Source organism: Anopheles darlingi, chromosome X (assembly GCF_943734745.1).
Source record: "Anopheles darlingi chromosome X, idAnoDarlMG_H_01, whole genome shotgun sequence".
Taxonomy (NCBI): domain Eukaryota; kingdom Metazoa; phylum Arthropoda; class Insecta; order Diptera; family Culicidae; genus Anopheles; species Anopheles darlingi.
The window spans coordinates 4,583,092-4,608,091 of NC_064873.1; the positions used below are offsets into that span (position 1 = coordinate 4,583,092).

The 25,000-nt window shown below is 52.2% G+C and overlaps 1 protein-coding gene across 1 annotated transcript in view; it reads right to left on the reverse strand.

Annotated features, from left to right (window-relative positions):
• Nucleotides 1–7,912: 7,912 nt before the first annotated feature.
• Nucleotides 7,913–25,000, reverse strand: part of LOC125956378 (homeobox protein Hmx-like) — a 19,055-nt gene continuing 1,967 nt past the window's right edge. The window contains exons 5-7 of the mRNA XM_049688217.1: nt 9,380–9,510; nt 8,344–8,788; nt 7,913–8,264 (exon numbers count right to left, since the gene is read on the reverse strand). Of these exons, the coding sequence (XP_049544174.1) occupies nt 7,946–8,264; nt 8,344–8,788; nt 9,380–9,510 (895 nt within the window). The 3' untranslated portion in view covers nt 7,913–7,945. The remainder of the gene's footprint in view (nt 8,265–8,343; nt 8,789–9,379; nt 9,511–25,000) is intronic.

Genomic DNA, 25,000 nt, shown 5'->3' on the forward strand with positions numbered 1-25,000 from the left:
CCCGTGATAGTAGTAGCCGGTGTTGTTGCTGTTCCGTCCAAACGTTCCGTTGCTTCCTGCTGCTACACACGCGCCACCGAATTAGGATAATTGCCCTTTTTTCCACAGACCGCTTTTCCACCCACCCACCCACTCACTCAACCCACCCCACGACCGGGGGGGAAGGGGGTTACATAAAGAAGCGTCGCAGTGGAGTGGAATGAGTGGAGAGTTTGTCGTTTTTGTTGTTGTTTTTTTTTTGGGGTGGTGGGGATGGGGCAAGAAAAGAGGATCCTTCAGTAGTGTGTGCGTGTGTTGTTGGGGAAGCGAGGGAAAGGTGTTCAAACGGGGGTGAGGGAGGGGGTTGTTAATTAAATTAACTGGCACACTGGCACAAGGACAACGACGGAACTCGGTGTGTGTGTGTGTGTGCGTGTATTGGACAGAGGAGCAGAAGCTGCGGCAGTTTTCTTCGCTAACGACCCACAACCCCAGAAGCCGTCGTTATCGTCGGCTGGAAATCAGCTCGATTATCCTTTTGGTTCCCCTTCGTTCTTCTCCTTCTTCTCCTTCTTCTTCTTCGTTCTTCTTCTTCTTCGCTTACTCATTCTCCTTCGTTTTTTTTCTTCTTTCTTTCAATGGGCAACGAATTGCCCACCCCCCATCGGAGTCCCAAATTGCTCTCTAATCTAGCCCTTTACCCCTCCACACACCCCCAATCCCACCCCCTCTCCCCCTCCCCCCTCGGCGTCCCATCGTGGACGTCGAAGCAGTCGAGAAGCCCCTAAGAACGGGGATAGTCGTTCTTATCTCCTCCAAATCGTTAAGGTACGGGACCCCTGGTAAGGACACACACACACACACACGAGCGCCCGTTGTTGTTTATCCGTAGCGTAGGGTCCGCGTTCCAGTTGGCTGAGTACCGCCCTCTTCCCCCCAAAAAAAAACACCCCGGAAGCAGGGGCCCCTTTAAGGGTGAAGGGTGCAACCCCGGGGGGTTGTTGCTCATCGCTCACGTCATATGTTTGTGTCATCCCCTCGCGATGCTTATCGCTGGGGCGGTCTTAACTGCTCGCGCGTGCGCGCGCGCGCACACACCATTAAGAGCGTGGAGCCTGGAACTGCGCGCTAATGCACACACATACACAGGCACACGGGGCGCCGAGGCCACCCCCGTTTCACCCCCGGGGTCGCGCACGCGATAATCGGATGCAGATCGTGCGGCAAAACACCGAAGCCAACAACCAACTAGCAATGCTGTTGCTGCTGCTGTTGCTGCTGTTTCATGATTGATGAAGCGCCTTAATGCTCACGATGTGGCCTCGATAGAGGGTTGAGGGAATGGGGGAAGGGGGTGCAAGTAACCGGAAAAGGTGATAAGTTGTTCGATTGCCATTAACGGTCAGTTAACGCGGAAAAAAGGGGGATGGGGACGAGCGGAAGGACTAAGATGTTTTAACACAGAGAGAGAGAGAGAGAGAGAGAGAGAGAGAGAGAGAGAGAAAGAGAGAAAGAGAGAGCGAGAGAGAGAGAGAGAGAGAGAGAGAGAGACGACACCAAACAGGAGCCATTTCGTGGCGAGTCGCAGCCCAAAAGCCCGAAAATTACGAAACATTCATTTCCTCATTTATCGCTCTTTTTCTTTCTCTCTCTCGCTCTCTCGCTCTCTCTCTCTCTCTCTCTTTCTCTCTCGCTCTCTCTCTCACACACACACACAAACACAGAAGCAGCAGCAGCAGCAACAGCAGCAAACCATCGACTAATTATGTTCCGGTTAGGTTCCTTTGTTTGGCTGCAGCTTTTCCACTTTTCGTGTAAAACACTTTCGCATCCCGAGGAGTTTTTCTCGAGTTTTTCCCCCCAGCCCCGCTGCCGCTGCATACCCTTTCGTTTTTCCTTCCTCTCTCCTTCTCCCTTTAGCTCTCGGACGTTCTGCACTGGCGCTGTGCTAGCTAGACGACGGTTGATTGGACCCAATCATCCTCCCTTCCCACCACCACCACCACCCCTTCATTAGCCCGTGTTGGAACGAGAAAACCGCTCGCCAAACCAGCAGCCTACCAGCCGTGGCCAGCAAATTGTCATCCATGCCTTTTCTTGGATGCTCCTCCGGCTGCTGCTGCTGCTGTTAGTGGTAGTGGTGGTAGTAGGTGGCTCATTTGCCGGCAACAAATTGCAATTTGCTCTGCTGCTGCTGCTGCTGCTCCTTTCCTCCTTTCCCGTCCTCCTTGCGCGCGTGCTCTGGACTTATTATTATCATCATTATCCAATGTTGTTGTTCCACGTTTGTCCACGTCAAGCCCCGCCAGCCGCCAGCCTCGCAGCGCAAATACTCGGCCTCCTCCGCTTGCTCGAGCGTTTGATCGTGAGTAATAATCAAAAAATGGCGTCGTTTGCTACACCCCGAGTGCTCACTCTCTCGCTCGCTCTCTTTCTCGCTTTCTCTCTTGCTCTCTCTCTCTCTCCCTCTCTCGCTTTCTATGTGAGCGGTGAAAAGGGATTTTTGGAATCAATTTGCGCTGCGCCTTTGATGTCCACCAGACATCAGACACATCGGCCATCGGCTGCTGCTCCCAGCACGGCACGGCACGGCACGGAATGGTGTATGTATTTCATCATCATTGTTGTTGTTGTTGTTGTTGTTGTTGTTGTTGTTGTTGTTGCTGGTCGAGAGGCGACATTAGCCTAACCTCAAAAAACCCGGTTGGACACGACGACGACGATGACGACAATCGTAAATCGCTCTGAGCCTGAGAAGCCGGGAATGGGAGGGGGATGTTGTTGCATGTTGGTTAGCTTTGATCCAGCGCAAAATACACTACCCCCAGCCCCAGCCAGCCGCTGGTTCGAGCCGCCATGGCGGAATGGTGAAAGAAAAAGGATCGAATCAACGCCAGATCCAAACGTCCAAAATGGGGGGGAACGTCTGGTGCGGCCCTTTTGCTCGGAAAAAGGAGATTAAAAAGATACCCCCAGAGGGTGCTTAACCAAAAGGGCAACAGCAGTAGCACCAGCAGTAGCAGCAGCAGCAGCAGATGGTCGCGTAGAATAGCTACATCAAATCAAAATGTCCGCCTCAGTGAGTACGTGCCGCGCACGTACTGCACGCTGCTGCTGCTGCTCCTTTACTCCAGAAGAAGTGCTCCTCCACTGTGACTCTGCAGTGGACTCTGTGTAACCTCCCGGGACTCCCGGGACTCTAGTAAACACCAAAAAGGACGAGAAAAACAACGCAACGCAAACGCAAACGCAACGTAAACAAAAAATAAGGAGCGGAGGAGCTGTAGGTGCACTGTCTGTGGCCGGACCAGGCGCCTGGACTCCTGACGTGACTGACGTCCCCACAAACAGCCCCTCCCCCTCGATATTGTGCTGATATTGATATTGAGAAGTGGATGCAGCAGTCGTGGTGCCACTGGTGCTTTCTGCTACTTTGCTGTCTGTCCGGACAGAGAGAGAGGAAGAGAGAGAGAGAGGAAGAAAGAGAGGAAGAGGGGTGTTGCGATGCGGATAGCTGCGATAAAATCCAATCAACCGACCCAGCGCGATGGTCGACAACGACGACGACGACCGCGCCAAGAAATTTACAGCCACTTACAACTTGTCCGCGTGCGCGCTGCTCATGGGGAGTGGGGAAAGGGAGGAAACCATTACCTACCGACCAGCAAACCGGGCAAATGTAACCGGGGTAATGGAATGTCGCACCATTAATTGTTGTTATTGCCATTGTTACGGGTCATTCCGCCGGACGCCGGAAATGGATGTTTCGTGGTTGCGGGATGATCGTTTAGATCGAGCCAGGAATGGGGGGGGAAGGAGGGATGATGTGCGGAGAGTAACGACCGGGCCAAGCGGGGTGGTGGTGTAGGTAGAGAAGTCTCTGCGTGTGTGTTGTGTGTTGCAATTTAGCGTCACACTGCGCCCGGCAGTTGGCACAACGACGTGCTGCTGCCACGTTACACGCAGTTCACACTCCACTCCCTGGTGTGTGTGTGTGTGTGTGGCACAGTGAGTGGCAAAATGCCGACAAAGTCCCAGCTTCCACTTCCACTTTGGGGTAACGGATTCTGTTACTAGCGATGCGATTCAGTTATCGAACGCGCCCAGGTCCAGGCCCCCAGGACACTATCATGGTCCCAAGTAGCATGGTTTCGAGCTCGCTCGCTCGCTAGATGCCCAGGTATCCCCAGGTGGCCCAGGACATCGATACAAAAGGCCTAAAACGGCCCTGTCCCTGTCTCTCTCTGCTGTGTGCTCTCTCTTTCTCTCTCTCTCTCACTCTCTCTTTCTTTCTCTCTCCCTCGCGGACCATACAACGCGTATCTGCATACCTTCACGCCTTTGTCAGCCATTTTGTTCCGGTCGCCTTCCAAATACACCTCCATCACGGATGTATCCGATCGATACAGCCGAGAGCCGAGAGCCGTGTAGGTGCCTCGTGCAAATTGCATCACAAATTGGCTGAGGCGCCAAGCACGCCACCAACATTCCGGCGGCGAACCGCAACCCCGTCCGTGCTCCACCGGGTCCGGTGACGTAGCGCATGCCGGGGGAGGAGGATGGCGAGGAATAATAATCGATTCTTCCACCCACTGAGCAGGGGACGGTAGGTAGCTAGGGGTTGGGGTGGTGCTGAAAAGGGGGTGGGTCTTTGGCTGTTCAATTATTTGGAACATCGCCATCGTCGTCGTCGTCCTCATCATCACCATCGCCATCATCATGCGCATCCTGGGATCTGGAAACGGGGGACACAAGGAACTAAGGGATGCGCCGCTACATCCTACCCCTAGTGGAAGGGAGGAGGGAGCAGTATTTCCGGAGCAATTCCTCAGGTGTCGCAACGCAACGGCAATCTTGGAGGCTCCGGAGCGGTGTGTGTGTGGTGCCGGGGGTGGAAGTAGATTAAAGAAATATATTTATGTGATTACACCCCCGGCCACCCCCACCCCCCTTCGGTTTGAGGACTACTACTGCTGCTGCTATCTCTTGCGGAGAACGGAGCAAGCGGTGTAAGCAGCAAGCAAGTAAATAGACAACGGACGAGCGTGTGCGTGTGTGTGCTAGCACCGTGGCTACCAAAGATGGTAGCGCCGACCGACCGACGAAGATCTGCTACTGCTCGCAGCATCGCGCAGCAACAAACGAGCGAGAGCGAGAGCGAGCACCCGTCTCGTTTCGGGAAAGAGGGTAGTGTAGTGTGAGTAGTGTACAGGCTGCTACTGCTGCTACTGCTGCTTAGTGAGTGTGCGCAGTTGCGGTCGAGCGCCTGAATGGTTGGCAACGTATTTACACGGCCGCCATCGTCGGGAGGCGGTTTTGCTTCTCCCCTTGCGCCGCGTCGCGTTGTAATAGAACGTGGGCCTACGCGCGCGCGTGTGTGTGTGTGCATGCAGCCATCATAAAATAGCCACCTTTTTTCGGCTGCCAACGATGCGCAGGCGCATACACCACCACCTCAAGCTCAACGTCGTCGTCGTCAACGAAATATCATCGCTATCACGTCTGGCATCATCACCATCGCCGCATCGCCCTGATTCGACATACCAATCCTCCTTTCTCTCTCTCTCTCTTTCTCTCTCGCTCTCTTTTTCTTTCTTTTGCATTTGCTATCGCTCTCCTGACGAAAGACGAAACAAATGCCCATTGGAGGGGGTCACTTTGCTTGCTTTCGCCCAAGAGAAGATTCGATTCGATTCCGACTCGCAACCCCATCCCCCGAAAATCATCCCCTTCGCGGCGGAAAAAAAGGACGCGCCTTCGCCCCCTTGCATGCCATACACGCCCATACTACCGCATAACTACGGGCGCAGAGTAGCTAGTAGATCACGGATACCTATGAAATGGCCATCAACATGTCCGCCTCTATCGCCTGTGGCCTGCGCATTCCTTCACCCGACGCCAACGCTTCCGGTGTACCTACTGCTGCCGCTGCTGCTGCTGCTGTCGAACAAAAGCGGAACCAACGCAGGTCTGGGCAGGGCAGGGCAGGGCGGCGATGCGCCAGAGTCATAAATGTCAATTACCGCAGTGTGCAAGTGAGAAATATGGCCACAACAGCAAGGAGGAGAACAGAAAACCGAAAAAACCGACTGCCAACGCTATTGCCAACATCCGGTGTACTGGAGGGATCCGCCCTCTGACTGCTGCTGCTGCTGCGAGGCTATTAACGATGTTGTCTGTTGTCGTCGTTACCTGTCGTTACCGATTGCGAATTGCTGGGCGAGTGGCTGACTGGCTGGAGATTGTTCCTTGGCCGAGGCCGATAAAAAACGCGGATAAAGAAAACAGTAACGCGTAGTAGATGGTATAGGATGTGTTTTTTTTCTTCTCTCCGTGTATGTGTGTGTGTGTGTGTGTGTGTTTCCGGCATCATCTCTCGGCATCGTTCGAGGCTTATGGTCTGCCCCTTTTTCAGAGGCTCCCAAGGAACCGCGCCCCCTCCAGCTCCCCGTGCGCCCAACCAATCTATAGCTCTATGCATCTATATGTATATATATATATATTTTTTTCATATTTATATTTATATTTATATTTTTATGTATGTATATGTATATACACAAGTAGGTACGGGCACGGTACAACGTATTGTGGCATTCCGCTTCCACCGTTTTTCCTTGTCTTTGCTTTCGCTTTTATTAAGTATGAATTTAGGTTGTTGCGGCGGCGGCGGCGGCGTTGTTTCTGCTACTACTGACTTGCTGCTACTACTGGCTGCTGCTGCTACTACTGCTGCTGCTGCTCATGCTGCTCATGCTGCTGCTCCTGCTGCTACACACACACACATATATACTTCACGCTCTGCTCTGCTCTGCTCTGCTGCCAGTTTTGCTCATACAGTTTGTGTTGCGCGTTTTAGGCCTCAACCCTCAACTCTCTATTCAATCGCATGCTCAAAGCGGTTTCAGTGTAGGTTCCGTGTGTGTGTGTTTGTGTGTGTTTGTGTGTGTTTGCGTGTCTAGGTCTCAGTGTTTTTTTTATTCCTGCAGCGTGACCGGAATAGATTCATAACTTCATTAACTACTTGTTAGCTTGTGATCTTGCGATGACTTCACTTATCCTTTTTCTTTTACTTGTTTTTATTTTTCGTTTTATCTTCCTTCTTCTTCTTCTTCTTCTACTGTTGCCCATGTCTAACCTCTTCCAGCTTCCTCCCTTCCACTTTACCACTTCTTCTCTGAAGTTGAAGTTCTGTTTTTTGTTTTTTTGTAAAGTTTCGTGTTTCGTGGTTCACTGTTCCAGATCGCAAGCTAGCTGCTGTTTGCCCTGCTGTTTAGCGTGCGCCTGCGCCACCTCTCCTTCGAAAAGGGGGAGGGGGTGGGGGTGGGGGTGGGGGGGAATATCTACCTTAGTCCTCCTCCTCCTCCTCCTCCTCGTAGCCGGACCCTCCAGAGACTGCCACGCATTGCGTTCGCATTCGTTGCGACCCCCGCAACCCCCGCAACCCTCCATCTCCCTGCTTCTCCTCCCTTCGGTTTTTAGCTGTCGTTTTTATAAAGATAATCTAGGATAATATCGATCTCGGCACCGGAACGCACCGACAGCGACGATAGCAATAGAGCTGTATGAGAGCGCGAAGGGGAGGGAGGAAGGGGTATGTTTTTTAGACCCGGGGGAGGGGGAAGAAAGCGCGGATCCTTTCCGAAGGAAAAACAAAAGGGGGCAAATACGGCCTCATATGTACACGCCTTCTATAGTTACACAGCTGCACAGCTACCCTTCTACTACTGCTACTACATACTACTACTACATACTACTAGTACTACTATTACAGTGGAATCGAAAGTGATAATGAAGGGACAGAAGACCGACCGACCGACTGAAAACTGAGAGCCTGAAGGGTTGAAGAAGAGGGGGGTGGGGGGATGATTTCACGGTCCGACCGAGCGCCTTATCCGCGTTCCGGTGACTCCGGTTCGGGTCACCAGCTCCAGCCACCGGTGCCGGCGGTCGTCCGGCGGTCCATCGATTACACCAGCGAGGACAGGGGCGGACGGGGCGGTGAACCGGCCCGGCCCGCCGCCGCCGCCGTCGTGTAGTAAAGTTGCTGAGTGTGGGGATGGGGCGGGGGTGGCACGAAACCCCCCGTTGCACCCTCGTGGTAGAGCACGGGCACGCGGACGAGGCGCTGGGCGGCGTGCGCCATGTTCGCCATGTTGGCCGCCTCCAGTTCGGCCGCCAGCTGGCGCTTCCATTTGTTCCGCCGGTTCTGGAACCAGATCTTGACCTGCGTCTCGGTCAGCCGGAGCGACGCCGCCAGTCCGGCCCGCTCGGACGAGCTCAGGTAGCTGGAGAGCGAGGAGAGAGAGAGAAGAGAGAGAGTGATCGTTAAGGGACTAACCGGGGGAGTGATGCCCTTGCGCTTACCGTTTCAGGTCGAAGGTGGACTCGAGCTGGAAGACCTGGGCCCGGGAGAAGACCGTCCGCGTCTTCTTCTTGCGCTTCGCCTGCATCGCGCTCCCGTTGGAGTTGGGGGAGGCCGAATCCGATGGCCGGTCGCTCTCGTCGTCCTCCTCGATGATCTCCTGCCCATCGTCGTCCGATTCGCAGTCGTCCCCGTTGCTGACACCACCGGGGCCCCCCGGTCCCCCACCAACCCCATGAGGACCACCACCGTGACCGTGACCACCGGTTAGGCCATGATGCGGTCCATTACCTCCACTACTACCGCCGGTACAGCCATTACCTCCACTACCACCACCGCCTCCTCGACCACCGAGGAAGGCCGGATGGGGCGAGGGCGACTTGGACTGCTGCGAGGGTGGCGGTGTCAGCGAGGGTGACTGGTTCTCGATGGCATTCGTCAAGTTATCTGCGACAGAGACACAGAGACAGACAGACAGAGAGAGAGAGAGAGTTATTTGTAGTTTGTTTTGCTCTCGCTCGCTGCGGGGGAGCTCAGACACGGAACAAATTTCGTTAAGTTGCCTTAACCTCACTTTAACCTCAAGCTCAAGCTGGCAACAACATTGGCGCGCGCCATAGCGGGCGGCGTGGAAGCCTTACAGCAGCAGCAGCAGCAGCAGGCCGGATAACAGGTGCGAGTTAGTTAAGAGCCAAGCCTTCGCCCCCCGCCCCGCCGAGAGCGCGAGAGAGAGAGAGATTTGGACACTTGTCACACAGGCAGAAGACACTGAGCAAGCGGGAGGGGGCTGAGGGAAGCCTTAGAGCGGTTGTAAGCCGCTTAAAAACTGTTTGCTCAATAGTTTTTTTTGCAAAATAGTTGGTCGCTCGTCTCGTGTCCAATGCACTGCCACCAACACTAGAACTAGCACCTAGCAGCTACCACACGAGGTAAGTGAGGTTAGAATGTTTGTGATACGAAGCTTTGCAAACCCAAACAGCGCGGGGTGCGGTTGTCAAAGCCCCACAGAGACCGAGATACCGCCGAGGTGACACTTACCGTTGTTGTTGTTGTTGTTGGGGCTGTGGAAAGGCATCCGATGGGACGTGGCCGGGGGCCAGGGCCAGCCCGGTGGACAGAGGGCCGCATACCGGTTGGCGATCGCATTCCACTGCGACATAAACCCTAGCCTAAATGGGGGCAGAGGTAGGAAGAGAAGAGAGAAAGTGGAAGTTGGTTCGTTGTTAGTTCGTTTTTGTGTTCGTCAAGACAATAATTTACAAGCAGTACAATATCCTTCGTTAAACGCACGCACAACTAATGAACTATTTTCCACGCGAATCATTTAGATGAAACCGTAGCTGGACGTACGAGTTTCCCGATATGTAGTTTAGAGGAGTCATCGTTTACGTTATGGTGCGACTTCGCAACTCAAGATACAATAAGGTACAATGACAATAATCGATCTGTTCCCCGTTCTAAGCACTTTCGTTGTACAGTCACTCTGCTACGTTTCATAGTCTGTTTTTAGGTCATAGGTACCAGGTGTATAAAGCTTAAAATTAGCGTTTTTTTTTTGTCGAAAAACATTTTCGAAACACCTTTTTTTTAAACAGAAAGCCAAACAATAATTTATTCAAAGTATTTTCCCCTGGCTAGCAATACATTTTCCCCATCTTGCGGGTAGTTTATGTTTATACCATTCGAAGAGAATTGTCGATTTTGCGAGGAAAACCACTCCGCAAGCCATTTTTTCGACTTCTGCATACGAATTGAAGTACTGCTGTGGAAAACAATAAACATCTCATGTCTTTCTACATAATTCGGCCTTTTTTCACGCAAAGCACGTTGTGATTCGATTAATTATTGATGGATAGCAGTGAGCGTTGACAGTTTCTTCAGGTTTCAACAGCTCGCAGTAGACGATACGCAGCTGACGATCCCACCAAATGCACAGCATTCATCTTGCGTCCAAAGCGATTTGGTGTTTGTTGCAAGTGGATTCCGCTAGTACACTGTCACCCGTAGGCCTCTACAAGCATTTTCTGGGCATTTTTCGGCAGCCGATTGCTTCAAATGGAAAGCAAAACAGTAGAGCTTTCCGCGTATGCTGTTTTTCTGGCACAAAACTTGACATGATTGACGCAAGGAAAAATATTCCTTTTTAGCGTGAAATCACCGATGATGGGCCGCAAAAAACCAAATGACAGGTCGATAACAGCTCAATTTGCTCGATAAACCCATCTAGAAGCGAACGCTAATTTTAAGCTTATACACCTGATATATGTTTTTTTTTTTTGTATGTTCAAAAAACAAGAAAAATAATAAAAAAAGTTGTATGCTCTCATCATCCTTTGCCGATAGGCTATAATAATTTGGGGTGATAATTTGGAATCTGGGTAATTTCTATTTTTAATACGTCCATGCTATAAGATTTCAGGTCTAGAAGTTGCACGAAACAATAAAGAACTGAACGCTTGTCTGTTGCGAAAATGGAATGAGTGCAATTAATGGCGATAGTAATTGTTGTTGTTGTAGCAGTAGTAGTTTTAATTTTAAAATTAATACAGTAAATTGACGCTTCTCTATCTTCGCGATGATACGACCATCACTAAGTTACCCTTTTAGCGTTTTGCAGTTCGATATTAGCAGGAAAATTAAACAATCAAAAAACAAAACCTGCTGATTATTATTTTTGTGAGCAACTTTAATCCTAAAAATGGACATCATGTGTTGAGTGGTGAATGCAGCGGCACGGTATTAATTTTGAGCGTCGCCAAAGTGTTGGCGTGGACGTAGGCAAAGGGTTTGATGATGAAGTTCGTTTTTTTTCTTTCGCCGATTTATTATCGTACGTAGCTAAGCAAAGCGGGATCAGATTGATAAAGCCCCCGATTGAAGAATCGGTAAAAATAAAAGGTGCACACAGCTTTATCTCAAGAAATCTGTGCTAGGACTACATTTTTCGCCCATATATATGTTATAATCTAACGACTGGATGGACAAGCAAAAGATAAAAGAAAAAAACCCGAAAGAAGTTACAACAAGAAGAAGCGCAGTTGCAGTGCTTCGCTTCGGTTTCGGGCGGCGAACGAACGGCGCTACGCGCTACCGTTTGTCGTGGATTCTGCGGACCCGATAGTCCGACCCCCGAGAGAGAAGCAGAGAAAGATCCGAGGAGCCGCACTCTTTAAGTGCCATTGAAGCGTGTCGGCGTTGTAATAACCTCGTAATGACTGAGGGCCCGACACAGGGCTCCGATACACACAGAGGGGGTACAATAAGGGGCCGCAAGCTACTACGGGTACTGTTCTCGGTTCTGTTCTGTCCAAAGGTCTCCCGAGAGTCCCCGAGGGAGAGAAGTCTCCTGGGCTCCGTTTCGGTTTTTTTTTCTCCCGGCATCCCGGTCACAGATCCATTTGCGGTTGCACTGCTCACTCATGTGTGTGTGTGTGTGTTGCCTCATGTGTTGCCGTGTAAGGCAGTAAGCCGGGTGCCGGGATCTGCCGCGAAACGAGCTGCGCCACGCCATGTAATTGGCAGATTTGCCGGCCCTTGCGTGTGTGTGTCTGTGTGTGTGTGTGTGTGTGAATCTCTCTCTCTCTCTCTTCCTCACTCTACTTTAGGCACAAACTAGTCCTAAGCTGGCCGCTTCGAACCGTGCTCACCAGCAGCAGCAACAGCAGATCAACTGTCAATGGTCCTCAGTTGTCAGAGCAGCAGTCAAGAGCATTGTGTAAGTGTGTACACAAGCACGCACGCACGCACAGTGTGTGCATTATCCCCTATTTGTTCCCATTGACTTGCGCAGGCTCGCGCGCCCTTGTGTGTCTCTATGTGTGTGTATGTGTGTGTCTGTATAGTTGCCATTATTGGCCGGTGCCCTTGTTGACGTGTGATTATCCTTACGGCTTAACGGCGGCTCCCGGCGGCTCCCGGGCCACGAGATTCGAGCCACAAATGCTGTGCTCTATCCAGAGAGCATCCCGGAGGATACACACACACACACACACGGTCACGCACGTCACGTATTGTACCGTTCCGTTCGCCACACAGGAGTCGAATGCGTCGGAATGATGGAGACTGAACTGGTGGCCGTCGTGGCCACAAGCAACGCTACAAGCTACGGCTACACGAGGAAGGTTAAATGGAGCCGCCAACGTCTGCGTCCTGTCAGCACAATTCGATTGTCCCTTTGATCGCCACACAAGCACACACACACACACACAGAAGCACACAAAAAACAGAAAAAAACATTCCAGCGATCAATCGTCGCAATCTACACCTCCCACCCCCAATTGATGCCGCCTTAAACGAGCTTTCAGCTGTGTTCTGTTCAGTACACGTTACACATCCCAAAATTAGCCAGCGGTGGCCACGTCGGCGGTCAAGTGAAGTGCCCCCCGGTCCCGGGTTTTAGTTTTGTTCGATTCCGCCATTTTTTTTTGTGCGGTCGCGGGTCACATTATGCAGGCGGCGGTGTAATAGTTAGTGGCTGGGTGAATGATTTTCGATCAGCCAGGAAGAGGCAACAACATACATAAAAACAAGCAAACAAACAAACACAAAACGGCGATGAAAACACATTTGATTTTCCGATTAACAGAAACTTTCGCGAACAAACAAACACGGGCGGACATTCCATTCATCCTCTTGTGTGTGTGTGTGTGTGTGTGTGTGTGTGTGTGTGTGTGTGCCGGGCAGCAATCAGCAGCTCGATCGATCGATTTGCTGTCCAACCATTTTAGATCCCCGAGAAAGGCTGCGTTATTTTTTCGTTGCTGCTACTACGCCAGTCATCAAATGGCGCATCATTTGCCCCAGGTACACACACACACACACACACACACACACACACACACACAGTGCTTGCTTTGTTCGGAAAAGCGATTCCATCGCACACACCGCACCAGCCAGCCAGCCAGCCAGCAACCCAGGCGCAAGCCTTTTAGTTATCCTTGTTATCCGGTCATTTTTTTTTTGTTGCTTTTGCTTTTGCTTTCGCTGTTGTTATTGTTAGCAGAGACCGATGAAGGCGAGCGGGCTACTATAATCCCTAGATTGGCTCTCTCTCTCTCTCTCCCTCTCTTCCTCAGGCCCCTCCCCTCCCTCTCTCTCTTCCATCTGCCTCCCATTTGCCTCCCATTGAAAGGCGGCTTTTGTTGCCTCAATTTACCGGCCCGGTCAATGGAGAAGGGAGGGGGATGGAGGTGGAATTGGCTCACTCACACACACACACACACACACATACTCAATATCTGCTGGCTCATTTTGGGGTGATGTACGTGTGTGTGTGTGTGCTTTTGCGCGTTCTTTGCGCACATGTGTGTAATGGCGTGCGTTCCCCCCTGAGGGAGAGAGCTAATCGAAGGGGATGAAGAGGGGTGGTGAAGGGCTCTGGAAGATCTCTGATTCGGAGTGCGGACAGGTGGAACCCCCCACGACTCGCCATTATTGCTACCAAGGCAGATGAGAGGAAGAGGAAACTTAGGGCGTATGGATAGCCATTGCTACAGAATTTTGCTGTCAGTAGAGATAGACAGAGAGAGAGAGAGAGAGAGAGAGGGAAAGAGAGAGAGAGAGAGAGAGAGAGAAAACCCCGGGACTAAAGATCGAAGTCGTGAATCGAAAACCCGGAGCCACACCAGGGCTATCCGCTTTCTTTGCTGCAGATTTGAGGTTATGGTCAACGCACACACGCACACCAGAGCAGAGTATGCAGCAGAGTAAGCGCGCTGGAGTGCAGCGAACCGACCGACTCGTCATCATAACGGTGGTCAGGCCCAAAACGGACCTTAAGGACGTCTTTAGGATTACAACGTCACCCTCCCTCAACCCCCAGCCCCCAACCACCCCGGAGCCGGAAGCCGTTGCAAAGCGCGCTCGCTGCTCGCTGGCTCGCTCGCAAGTCACCTCAAACGGAAAGGTGCCGGTGCTTACGTGTCAAGGCGTGCGTGTGCGTGTGTGTGTGTGTCACGAAGCGGGCCGTCCAGTGACCGGGCACCCGGGCACACTATTAACGCTAATCGCATTAACAATTAGGGGCTGCATTGATTGTACTTTGTAACGGTTGGACGGGACCAACACCAACCAACCAACCAACCAGTGTTGCGATGCCGATCGGTTTCGGTTAATGCTGGTTCTTTTGCATTTGGTTCAGGAGGCAACCGTGCAAGCGGCGCGCCCCCCGGTGCATGGGTCTTCCGAATTTCCGGAGTTTTCCGTTCGTTGAATATTGATCGATCGATATTGAGTGAAGCCCGTCAACTGACCCGTAAGGCTCTTGGGCGGCTGGCGGCCACCAAAAGGTCAAATGTGATGTCGCACACCACACACACACACTGACTGACTGACTGACTGGCTTGCTTTGGGTACACTGAGCGACGACGGTCTCCCCCCCCCCCCCCCCCCCCCCCCGGTGGGGTGTCAAGTGGGTTGACGCGGCCATGCTCGTCGGTCAAAGTTGATGGCACCTAATACACTCCTCCTTCCCCTACAACCCTACCCTCACCCACAAACAATTACTCGCTAACCGCTTCCGTTTTGCTTCCTAGTGCAACCCCCTAGCGGGGGGTGTGGAATGCCCAAAAAAGCGAACCCTCCCCCCCAAACACCGAACAGGGGATGATGGGGGTCCTGGCCGCAGGAACCAGGAACTGCTGGTGCTGGTGCTGGTGCTGGATAAATGCTGGATAAATAAATAAAAACCAGGGCCACTCTAGGGGTGGTGGTGGACCGCTTTGGACCGGATCCAAAGTCCGGCACGCACGCACGCACACTAGGGACAATTGCTTGTTTCCGGCGAGTGTTGCGTTGTTTGCACTGCAAGACATACCACCCCCGCGCCCCACGCTAACCACGGTATTCGACCACAACTCCAAGGGGTAGGGAGGAAGGGTGGGTGAAGGGGAGTGTAAACGTGGAGGCCGCGCATCATTTATCGAATTAAGGGCGTCGTAAGTGTGACCGGTAATGGGTCGTTTACAAGTAGGGGGTGGTGGTAGGGGTGGGCACGCGCCCCTGTGTGTGTGTGTGTGTGAAGGGAGCTCTTAAACGGGAATCGTTGACACCTTTCCAGGGGAGGGGGGGAAACAGATGCAACCAACCGTGTGACGTATTCAAGCTTGACAGCCTCCCCCCCACCCTCTCCACTATCACAAACACACACACACACACACACGCGCGATTTGATGATGATGGGTAAGGGATTTGTTTTTAGCAATCAGCCTGTCACATCGATGTCAACGTCATGGGGATTCCATGATGATGGCGATGATGATGATGATGATGATGAGCTGGTTGATCTCCCTTGACAACAACGCTACTTGCGCAGTCCCATAGCAACGCACCACCCTCAATCACCTCACACACACAAGCGGGCACGGTGACTAACACCGCGGGACAAAAGGCAAATCATGTTTAATCACACGCAAAACACTCCAAAGTATCATCGGCAGGCAGGACGCGAGAGAACACCGAGGTGACACCGCGGCATCACCAATGGATCGCCACATAATGGCCCGGGGCCATTTGACGGAAACGCATCTCTGTTTGTGTGTGTGTGTGTGTGTGTGTTTCTCTCTGCTCTTCTTGAATGAGGCCCCTCGCCAATCACCAATCATTAAATCGCGACAAACAGATCGTCGCGACCGGAAACCGACCGGGAATGAATCTGCTGCGCCCCTGCGGAAACGAGAGCCAGGGGGTGGAGGGGTGGAAGAGGGTAGGTGATGACCGTCCGTCGGTCCGTTTTCGTTGCCAGCGTCTGCAGTGAAATTCCAGCAACAACAAGCGCGTCGCGAATGATGTAAAAATGGGTTTTTTTTCTCTCCTTTTTTTCTCTCTCTCTGCTCGATATGCTCCTGTCTCCTGTTTCCCCTTTCGTAGCGTAGAGGGTATGTCATGCCAACCACCACCCCCACTCCCACCCCACCCCGCACCACCTGCAATTTGGGGTAGCTTCCGGCGTGCAAATCGCGCTAATTGCCATCGATAAAACAGTCGATACGCTGAGGGGGAGGGGGGATGGGGGATGAGGGGGTGGTGAATGGTAATCAAGGAACAGGACAGACGGCGCGACAAAACAGCGGCTGGAACAGGAATTAAAAAGCGCACAGCGCCCGCCCGCCGGCACATATTGCTGGTCCGTGTGTGCGTGTGCGTGTGCTTGTGTGTGTTACGAGCATGTCGAGCTCACAGTTCATCCCCTTTTGTCACCCATTGTCACATCGATCGTCTATTGTGTTTGCTGCGCACCCGCGAGCCTGGTGCGAGAGCATGCGAAGGGAAGGGGAGAAGGAGGAGTAGGAGGAGTAGGAGAAGGAGGAGTAGGAGGAGGAGGAAGGGGATGCCTCGGAGCTGCAGCTTGATTGGAGTTGCGGGATAGCAACAACAACAACAAAAAAAAACACTGACATCGATTAATCGATCCCCCCACCACACACACACACAGATCGCCGACGGATAGCTCGAGTAGTCCCGACGATTGTCACCCCCACCCCCTTCTCCCCCTAGCGACTTCCGGGCAGAGATTTGCAAATCACTCCATCGGACGACGACAACGACGAGGACGACGACGACCATCAGAGCATCAACTTTTTACGACTTGTCGCCAGGTGTAGTGCACACGTTTTCTGTGATTAAACCACCACCTCAACCGGCCCGCTCCCCCTCCCCTTCTGATACCCCCAGTTGGCCTGCCAGTTGTTGGCAGTGAACATCTGATCACGACGACGACCCTTTGCCTAGCGAGCGTTTAGCAAAAAGGGATTTAATTTCAACTGCTTCCCACCCCCCCGGTGTGTGTGCGCGACGGGGCGAGGGGGGTGAAAGCTAGAGTGTGTGTGTGTGGGAGGGAAGCACTACAGCGTATGCGCTGGTTGGTTGGCAGTGGATAACGGTGGATAGGAACGCGGCAAAGCAAAAATCAATCACCCAAGAGTCAGGTCGGAATCAGTCCAAGTCGCAGTCGCTAGAGAGAAGGAGAGAGAGCAGAGAGAGAGAGCAGAGAGAGAGAGCAGAGAGAGAGAGAGGATGCGCGCACATCCCTTTCATGTAACGCAGACCACACAATGTGGCGGTGTGCGGTGTACGGCGCGCTGCCTACCTTGCAGGCGCACACCACGCACACCGCTCAGTGCGCATTTGTATGATTGCGTATGCGCCCCCCACTTCTACACCACCGCCGCCGGACGGACGGTGTACTTTTTTGTTACCCTAGATGCCTACCACCCCCAGCCACCTCCCCATCCCCCTTTCTGTCTATCATCCCTTCCGTGATTTTCTTGTACCAGATGCGTTTTTCATCCCTTAGTTTTGCATTCACCGGCACCCCGCGCACTCATTGTTCCCCACGCTTTCCACCCACCCACCCCTCCACATCCCCCTTTCCCTTCCCCTTCCCTTCCTTCCAGACCAAAACACGAACGAATGAACGGAGCGCCGCATGTTCCGTAAGTGCTCACTTAATGTTTTGGATTTCAATCATTCTCTGCGTCGCTCGCTCGCGGCCTCGGCCTCGGTTTCGGCCTCGCGTGGCCGCTTTTGTCTGGGCATCTCGATCTCCCCGTGATAGAGGCGCGCGCGCGCGCGCGCGCCCGTGTGATTATTGTTGTTGCCATTTTCATTTGCCGCAATCCCTGTTTTTTTTTGCGCCAAACGGGGGGCCTAAGGGGGGGCGGGGGCGATAATGAGAGGATAACGCAGCGCGCTGTTTGAAGCCGAGCTGCTTCTCCTCTTCTTCTTCTTTCGACTTTGATCGGTAACCACCAGCACGCCCGCCATCCCTCCCCCCCCCCGAGCCGCATTGCTGGTGTCATAATCTGTTCTCTTCGCTCTTTTCAATTTCTTTTAAACGAAAATAACATAACCATAACTTGGAAGTACGCCGCCTTCTGCAGCCATACTTTCTATGGTTTCTCGTGCTCGTGCGCGTGCACACAGAGACGCGTACGAGTGTGCGTGCGTGTGCGTGCGTGCGTGTGTCGCTCCCTATTTCCAATTATGTTGATTGATCTTCTTTTGAGATTTTTTTCGTTTTTTTGACTCGCAATCCCTATTATTGCGGCTCAGCACACCATCACCACCAGGTGGTGGTGGTAGTGAGGGTGGTGGTGGTACCATTGTGTGGTTCGCCGGGCCAAACCAAGCTGAAAAGTGAACACCGCGCGATGTCCTTGGCGATGGGTCGTCGGCCAAGATTGTTCCATTCGCGGCTCGCTCGAGACCGCGGGTCTCTCTCTCTCTCTCTCTCTCTTTGGCGTTTCTGTTCCTGCTGCTGCTGCTGCTGCTGCTGAAGCGGAAACAAAGGACTCGCCAGCGCCCGTTGCCAGCCCGTAGACAGCTGCGTTCCTCGCAAATGAGCTCCGCCTGTGACCGAGTGACTGGAGAAAGGGATGGGCGCGGGGTGGTGTGGGGGGTTGGGGAGAAATAGGACGCAGCAGACAGCACAAAACCGCTTCCCGGTTGACGGCGCCACGGGGGTCCGTTTGGCTCTGTGTGTGTGTGTGTTTTTTTTTGTAAACTTATCGCTTGTTTCATCCGCCAATTGGTACCAATAGACAAATCAAAACAAAAAACCACCAACCGCACACACACATACAAATGCACAAGGGTAAAGAGGAGAAAACAAGGGTGGCGCCTGTGTAAGATAATATGTGTCTGTGTGTGTGTGTGTGTGCCAGGAAGCAGCCAGCTCGTAGCGCACTTCCAACAGCGCACCGGCATTTTGACGGCGCGTTGAGAAGTCGGAGTCGCGAGCGAGTCGCCTTCCAGCAGCTGGCGACAAGCAAAATGTCCCAGAGACCCGGAGTCCCGGGGACTGGGCTAGCTCTTTTCCGGAGTTTTGCCAAACAGCGGGGACCATCATGGCGGACCGTCAACCGAACCGAGCATTCAGAAAAGTCCAAAAAACAAAACCAAAAACAGAAAAAACAAGAAAAACAAGAAACACATCCCGCAACACACCAACAACACCGACTAATAACCGAGTCACTTCAACTTTATGCTCGTTTCGCTCGCTAATTAACTGCCGGACCGTGTGGTCCGGCAGGAGGGTGGCAGGGCAGGGTGGAGGGAAAGGCGCATAGCTTGGGCAGAGGACTGACGCAACGCAGCGAAAAAGGACTGGACACAATAATGCCTGAATGGCTGCCTGCCCATTCGTACTACTTCCGTGAAATCCCTTCCTGTTTTTTTTCATCCCTCTCTCTCCTCTGTCTCTGCTCTCTCTGCTCTCTCTCTCTCTCCTCGTTGTCCTTGTATCATTCACCGGTATGTGACGCTGTCGTCCTGGATGGTGGATCCTTTTCCGAGCGCCAATAGCCGCCGGCCTTAGCCTGTCCTGGAGCCGTTCACATTCGTTCCCCTAGCCGTACGGTGGCCAATGGGCTAATCTTCGGCGGAAGGGGGTGGGGGATGCTGCAAAGGATAATGGGGAGCGTGTGCTTTTATCGATTTTTTTTCTTCCTTCCTTCTTTTTCGGTAAAGCAACGATCAAAGTCACCTTCAGAAAAAGGCGCCAGAGGCTAAAGTGGGCTTCGATTCGTATGCTGAAGGGAATGAATAAGGGAGCACACACACACGCACACACCCGTTGGAAAGGATATACGTTGGATGGATTGAGCTTCTGCTAGGAGGCCATAGCTTCCAGAGAGAGAGAGAGAAACATACCAAGAAAAGCAACGCCAGCGCCAACGCCCGAAACCAAAAAAAAACGCACCCCAACGCACGGGGATGCATCCTTTCTTCCCCGTGGAGCCCTGGAGCCCTGGAGCATCCCCGAAACCTGAGGGAGGAAGTGTTCACCGCTTTTCACCGCTAATTAGGCTCCACTCTGGCCGGCCCAGAGGACAGAAGGGGATGTTTGATGGGGGATCGTTTGATGTAATGAGCCCCCCTCCCCCCCCCCCCCACCCCACGGGTCCCCCTGGATAAGTGGCACAAAACGGCGCGTAATTCACGGGAAACGGAAACTAACTACCATGAACGCACACACACACACTCACATACACACACACAGAGGTTCCAGCGCATTTGTGTAACCCACCCGGTGACCTCCACCGGCTCCACCCCTTGGGCTACCGTACGAGGTGATCCTATCAAGGGCGCTATTATGATCTCTCTCTTTACGCTTTCTTTCTTTCAGTGTTCAAAACTGTTGAGTAAACAAACAAAACTATTGGCATCTACACAGAGAGAGAAAGAGAGAGAGAGAAAGAGAGAAAGAGAGAGCGAGCAAGGATCAAATGGTAACAGCCGGCACGTGCGGTACTGGTTAGGATGACTGTTTGCCTAATGAAATTTCCTGATTAACAAATTGATAATGATCGCCCGCCGCGAGTGCGTGCGTGCGTCTGTCCCTCTGTATTTTGTGTCGTGTGTGTCGTGTGTGTGTGTGTGTGTGTGTGCGGTGTAAACAACAGGGCGAGCAGACGGTAGATCGGGTAATTGGTTTCTAAAAACCAACCCTCTGGCCCCTACTGGGCGCGCACAAGGGATGATGCACTGGAGCGCGCTCGAAGATCGGTCAACGTAGATAGGAGCGAGCGCGAGCGCCCTTGACGCATCGGCATCGGCTTCTCGCCCCTCTCTCGGAACCGCGGAATTTATTGCATTTAAAGTGTAGGTTTAGTGTCGCTCCCTGTGTGTGTGTGTCTGGCGATAGTTTTTCACATAATTTGAGGTTAGGTTTGTTTTTTTTAACAGCTCCTAGCTATTAGCGACCGGTTGGTTGGTTGTTCCGAAGCATAATTCATGATGCTGCTGCTTTTAATTAACAAATCGCCGTCGCCGACGCCAAATGACGCCCGAAAGTGGCGCCCCAAAAAGGCCGCACGCTCCGCTAGCTGTCAGCTGGCGACTGCGCTGACCACCGGAAAGGGGGGAGACTAGGACTAGCCTCCCCCCGCACACACACACACGCGCTCACTCGCCCAGAGAAGGGCTAATTTTCGCAAATTAATCTGTAACTAATTTGTGAAATGGACCGGTAACGAGCTTATCGCATGTTGGATAATCGTCGATGGGCCTTCCCCGTCGATGGGCGCCCCGCCCCGCCTGCCGACCATCATTAGCGCGCGCGTTGACAAAAGAGTTGAGTGAGTGAGGTAGCGGCGGCAGCGGCGGCAACGTGTAACGACGACCATTTAGGCGTCCATGATGATAACATCAGCAAAAGCATCGCGCAGGAGAAGGGCGGGAGAGAGGGCAGGAGTTTACGGAACCGAAACGGTTCGTCGCCATTACGCTCTCTCTCTCTCTCTCTCTATCGATCGATTCTAATCAGCCAGATCACTGTCCACGGAGCCAGGGGGATGGGGGATGGGGGAAGGGGGTTGGGGCGCTAATCGCGCGCGCACTCTCCGGATCCGGAAGTGCAAAACGAGCATTAGCACCAACACCACACACACACACACACACACACACACACCTCACACACACTTTCACATGATGCTCTAGATGATGATTTATGCAAACGAGCAGCGCACCCCCAGAAGCGCGCATTAGAGGACATCAACAACAATAACAATAACACGGGAAGAAGGAGAAGAAGAAGAAGAAGAAGAAGAAGAAGAAACAATGATGTGAAAATCCGGAACCAAATCCACGGGACTCAAATCTCACCGCTCACCGAAAATCTTGTTAAACAAGGACCAGGAGGAAGGTTTGCTCCCTGCAACAAGATCCCTTTCTTGGCGACCTTCTTGTCCTCCACCCCCCCAACCCGTGGGGAAGGGGCCATGATGAAACATGATGAACGCGTTTTCGTGTCAATTTTCGGCCACATTTTCGTCCGGCCAAGGGTTTGGGCACAAAGCGGAGGAAAAGAAACAGGGGGAGTAGCAGTGGCAGTAGCAGGCCCGCGGCAACGTCTTCACCGAGGTTGACGAATTACCTTGGCCGCAGCGCAACCCCAACGCACAATTTATCATTCCGGTGCCATATTACAGGACACTTCGAGGAGGAGGAGGAGGATAAGAAGAAAGGAGAAAAGAAAGAAGAGAAGAGGGAGCCGAGGCGCGTGCTTAAAAGTGCGGATGGCCACAAATTAGCTTGTTCGACACCGGGGCAATACCACGGCGTTTACAAACCGTAAAAACAAACGGACTGCTGCTGCTGCTGCTGCTGCTGCAGACCACCAAACACCCACCCACCTGGAGGGGTCTAGGGGGTGGAGGAGGGTCTACAAAACACAAAACGATTGTGCAGCAGCATTGTTTGCCAGCAGCAGTAGCAGCAACAGCACCAGTAGTAGCCGCGCGAAAAAACAAATGAAACAAATCAACAAACAACCCCCCCTCCCTCCACTTTGTTGTTGTTGTTGTTCAACGGGACAGCGGACGGAAAGTGCTGGAAAAGTGGCCTGGTCATTATTGGAATCTTTGTCATTAAGCCAAGAACGGAACAAGGGAGGGAGAGAGAAAGAGAGAGAATTGCGGACGCACTGTTGCGGAACCCGGAACGTTTTCTTTTATCCACTTTGTCGTGCGTAGGAGTAGGAGGAGGAGGAAAAGACGGTGAAGGGGAACGGGGAACGGGGAGGAATCGTTTACTTAGGCGATTAACAGATTCGGTCCGTGCAGAAGGACGAGGGGTCAGTCAAGTGGGGGGAGGGCGCAGCGGTGCGCGGCATTGATCGGCATTCATCTGCGCGAACATCTGTCGCGAGCGCGCCTTGGTTTGCTGGTGTATGAGCTACTGCTGCTGCTGATCCCGGGGACCGATACAGCCTGCCAAAAAGAGGGCTCTAGCACACACACACACGCAAACTGTGGCATCAGGGAGATCATCCGCGCGGCAAATTGGACCCACGGCAAAACGGTCCCTGGGAACCTCGGGTGTGGTCGTGTGTGGCGCGCCGGCTCGACGGGTGGTCCAAACCGACTCACTGTACCTACCGGGTGTAATGGAAGGATGCGCCGCAGCAGCAGCAGCATCAACATCATCATCATCATCCGCGCTACTGCTACACACTACTGCCAGCAGCCAGAGTGAGGTTCGAAGGCATCGGATCTCTGACAGTCGCCTGTCAGTCATTACGCGTCATTCTATTCGTTCCAGGGGCTATAATGGGTTCACAGCACAGACACACAGCAATAAATTCATAGACAAGCGTTCGCGCACACACACTCGTATTTAAGTAAGCAGAATGCGCAACGATTGCGCGCGCCTCTACCTGTCAAGTGGTGACGAAGATCGAAAGCAATCGAAACTAAACACACACACAACAACAACGTAACAGCTATCGATCAGGCACATTCGGAACAGTCGGGCACCTAGCTAGTAGCCGTACACTAATACACTTCTTTTTAATACGGTTTAGGAAGGACGACAATCCTCGTGCGCGCTGCATTGACATTATACAGCGTTACTGATATGAAGTGTTACCTATTTAAAACACCATAACATGTTTGTGTGTAATCTGTTTTTTTGGTGATTACAAAGACAAACTAGTTTGAGGGTAATCAAAATTGCAGAACCCATTCACTTTAGCCCGATTGGTGGCCAACCTTTGCCTGAACTATGGCCTTCAAAAGGTCCAAACACGAGTAACATGCTGCACGAATGTAAGCATTGTAGCATTTTGGGCCTATTCTTGTACAATAGATTTTTTTCAGCGCATCCATTTATAGTCCTCACCTTGCTCTTCAATATGGACCAGATGGAATAGTCCATCGCATTTGCGATTGGCAAATTTGAAATCTGTTGTGTGCATGAAATGAAATGTGTACCATGATTTTTTTTAACCATTCTTGGTTCACTCATGAGCTTTACGAGACGGGTGCTGAGTCTTGTTGGTAACGTCCGTCGGTCTACGACCGAAATGTTTACGTGTCCACCGCTCTTAAGCAGCTTCCAAAACCATTTTCTCGATAATATTTCACATTCACTTTGACACCAGACACCTCGGCGAACAACAGTTGGAGAGCGCCCATCGGTGGTCACTGTAGCCCAAGGTGTTCTGAACAGATAGGTGGTGTCTTAGAAGCTTTGATAGGTCACCATATTGAATTTGAAGAAGAAAAAGAAGACATGCACAAGTTTAATGGTTTTATCAGGCAAAGTATCTTATTTCACTCTTTTTCGAATGTTTAAATGATTCATCTCTCTATTTAAGATCAAACGAGCGACCGAGTTGTCCAGGAACGTTAGCTAGCTCTGGTTCTGGCTAGGCCGGGTCGCGAGACCTACGGACCGATACCATATTGAAACACACTAGCAAGAACTTTGGGAATACTTGTATAAACTTTAACTTTCGTGCCAATTTTCGTGAATTCTAACTACCGTAACCAGTCAAAGCGGCTTTGACGCAACCTTTCTATTTAAAACACCTCGTTTCAAAGCTTCCAGGACACCACCTATCTATTTAAAACACCTTGGTACGGCACCTAGCTAGTCCATCCCCCCCCGGAAAAGGTATCTTTTAAAATACGATTTAGGAAACGACAATCCTCGTGCGCGCTGCATTGACATTACAGAAGTCTTGACTTGACTTGACGGTTGGCATGCCGTCAGTCAGTCGTCGCCAAAGAGAGTTTATTGGGCATTTCGGACGCCAGTATCTCGTCGTAATGGACGCCTCGTATAGCGCGCGTTCCTCTATCTCTAAGTAAGTTCTTTATCTCTATCTCTATGTCTTTAAAATGATGTCTGGTATCTGGTACGGTGCAGTTATCCGAA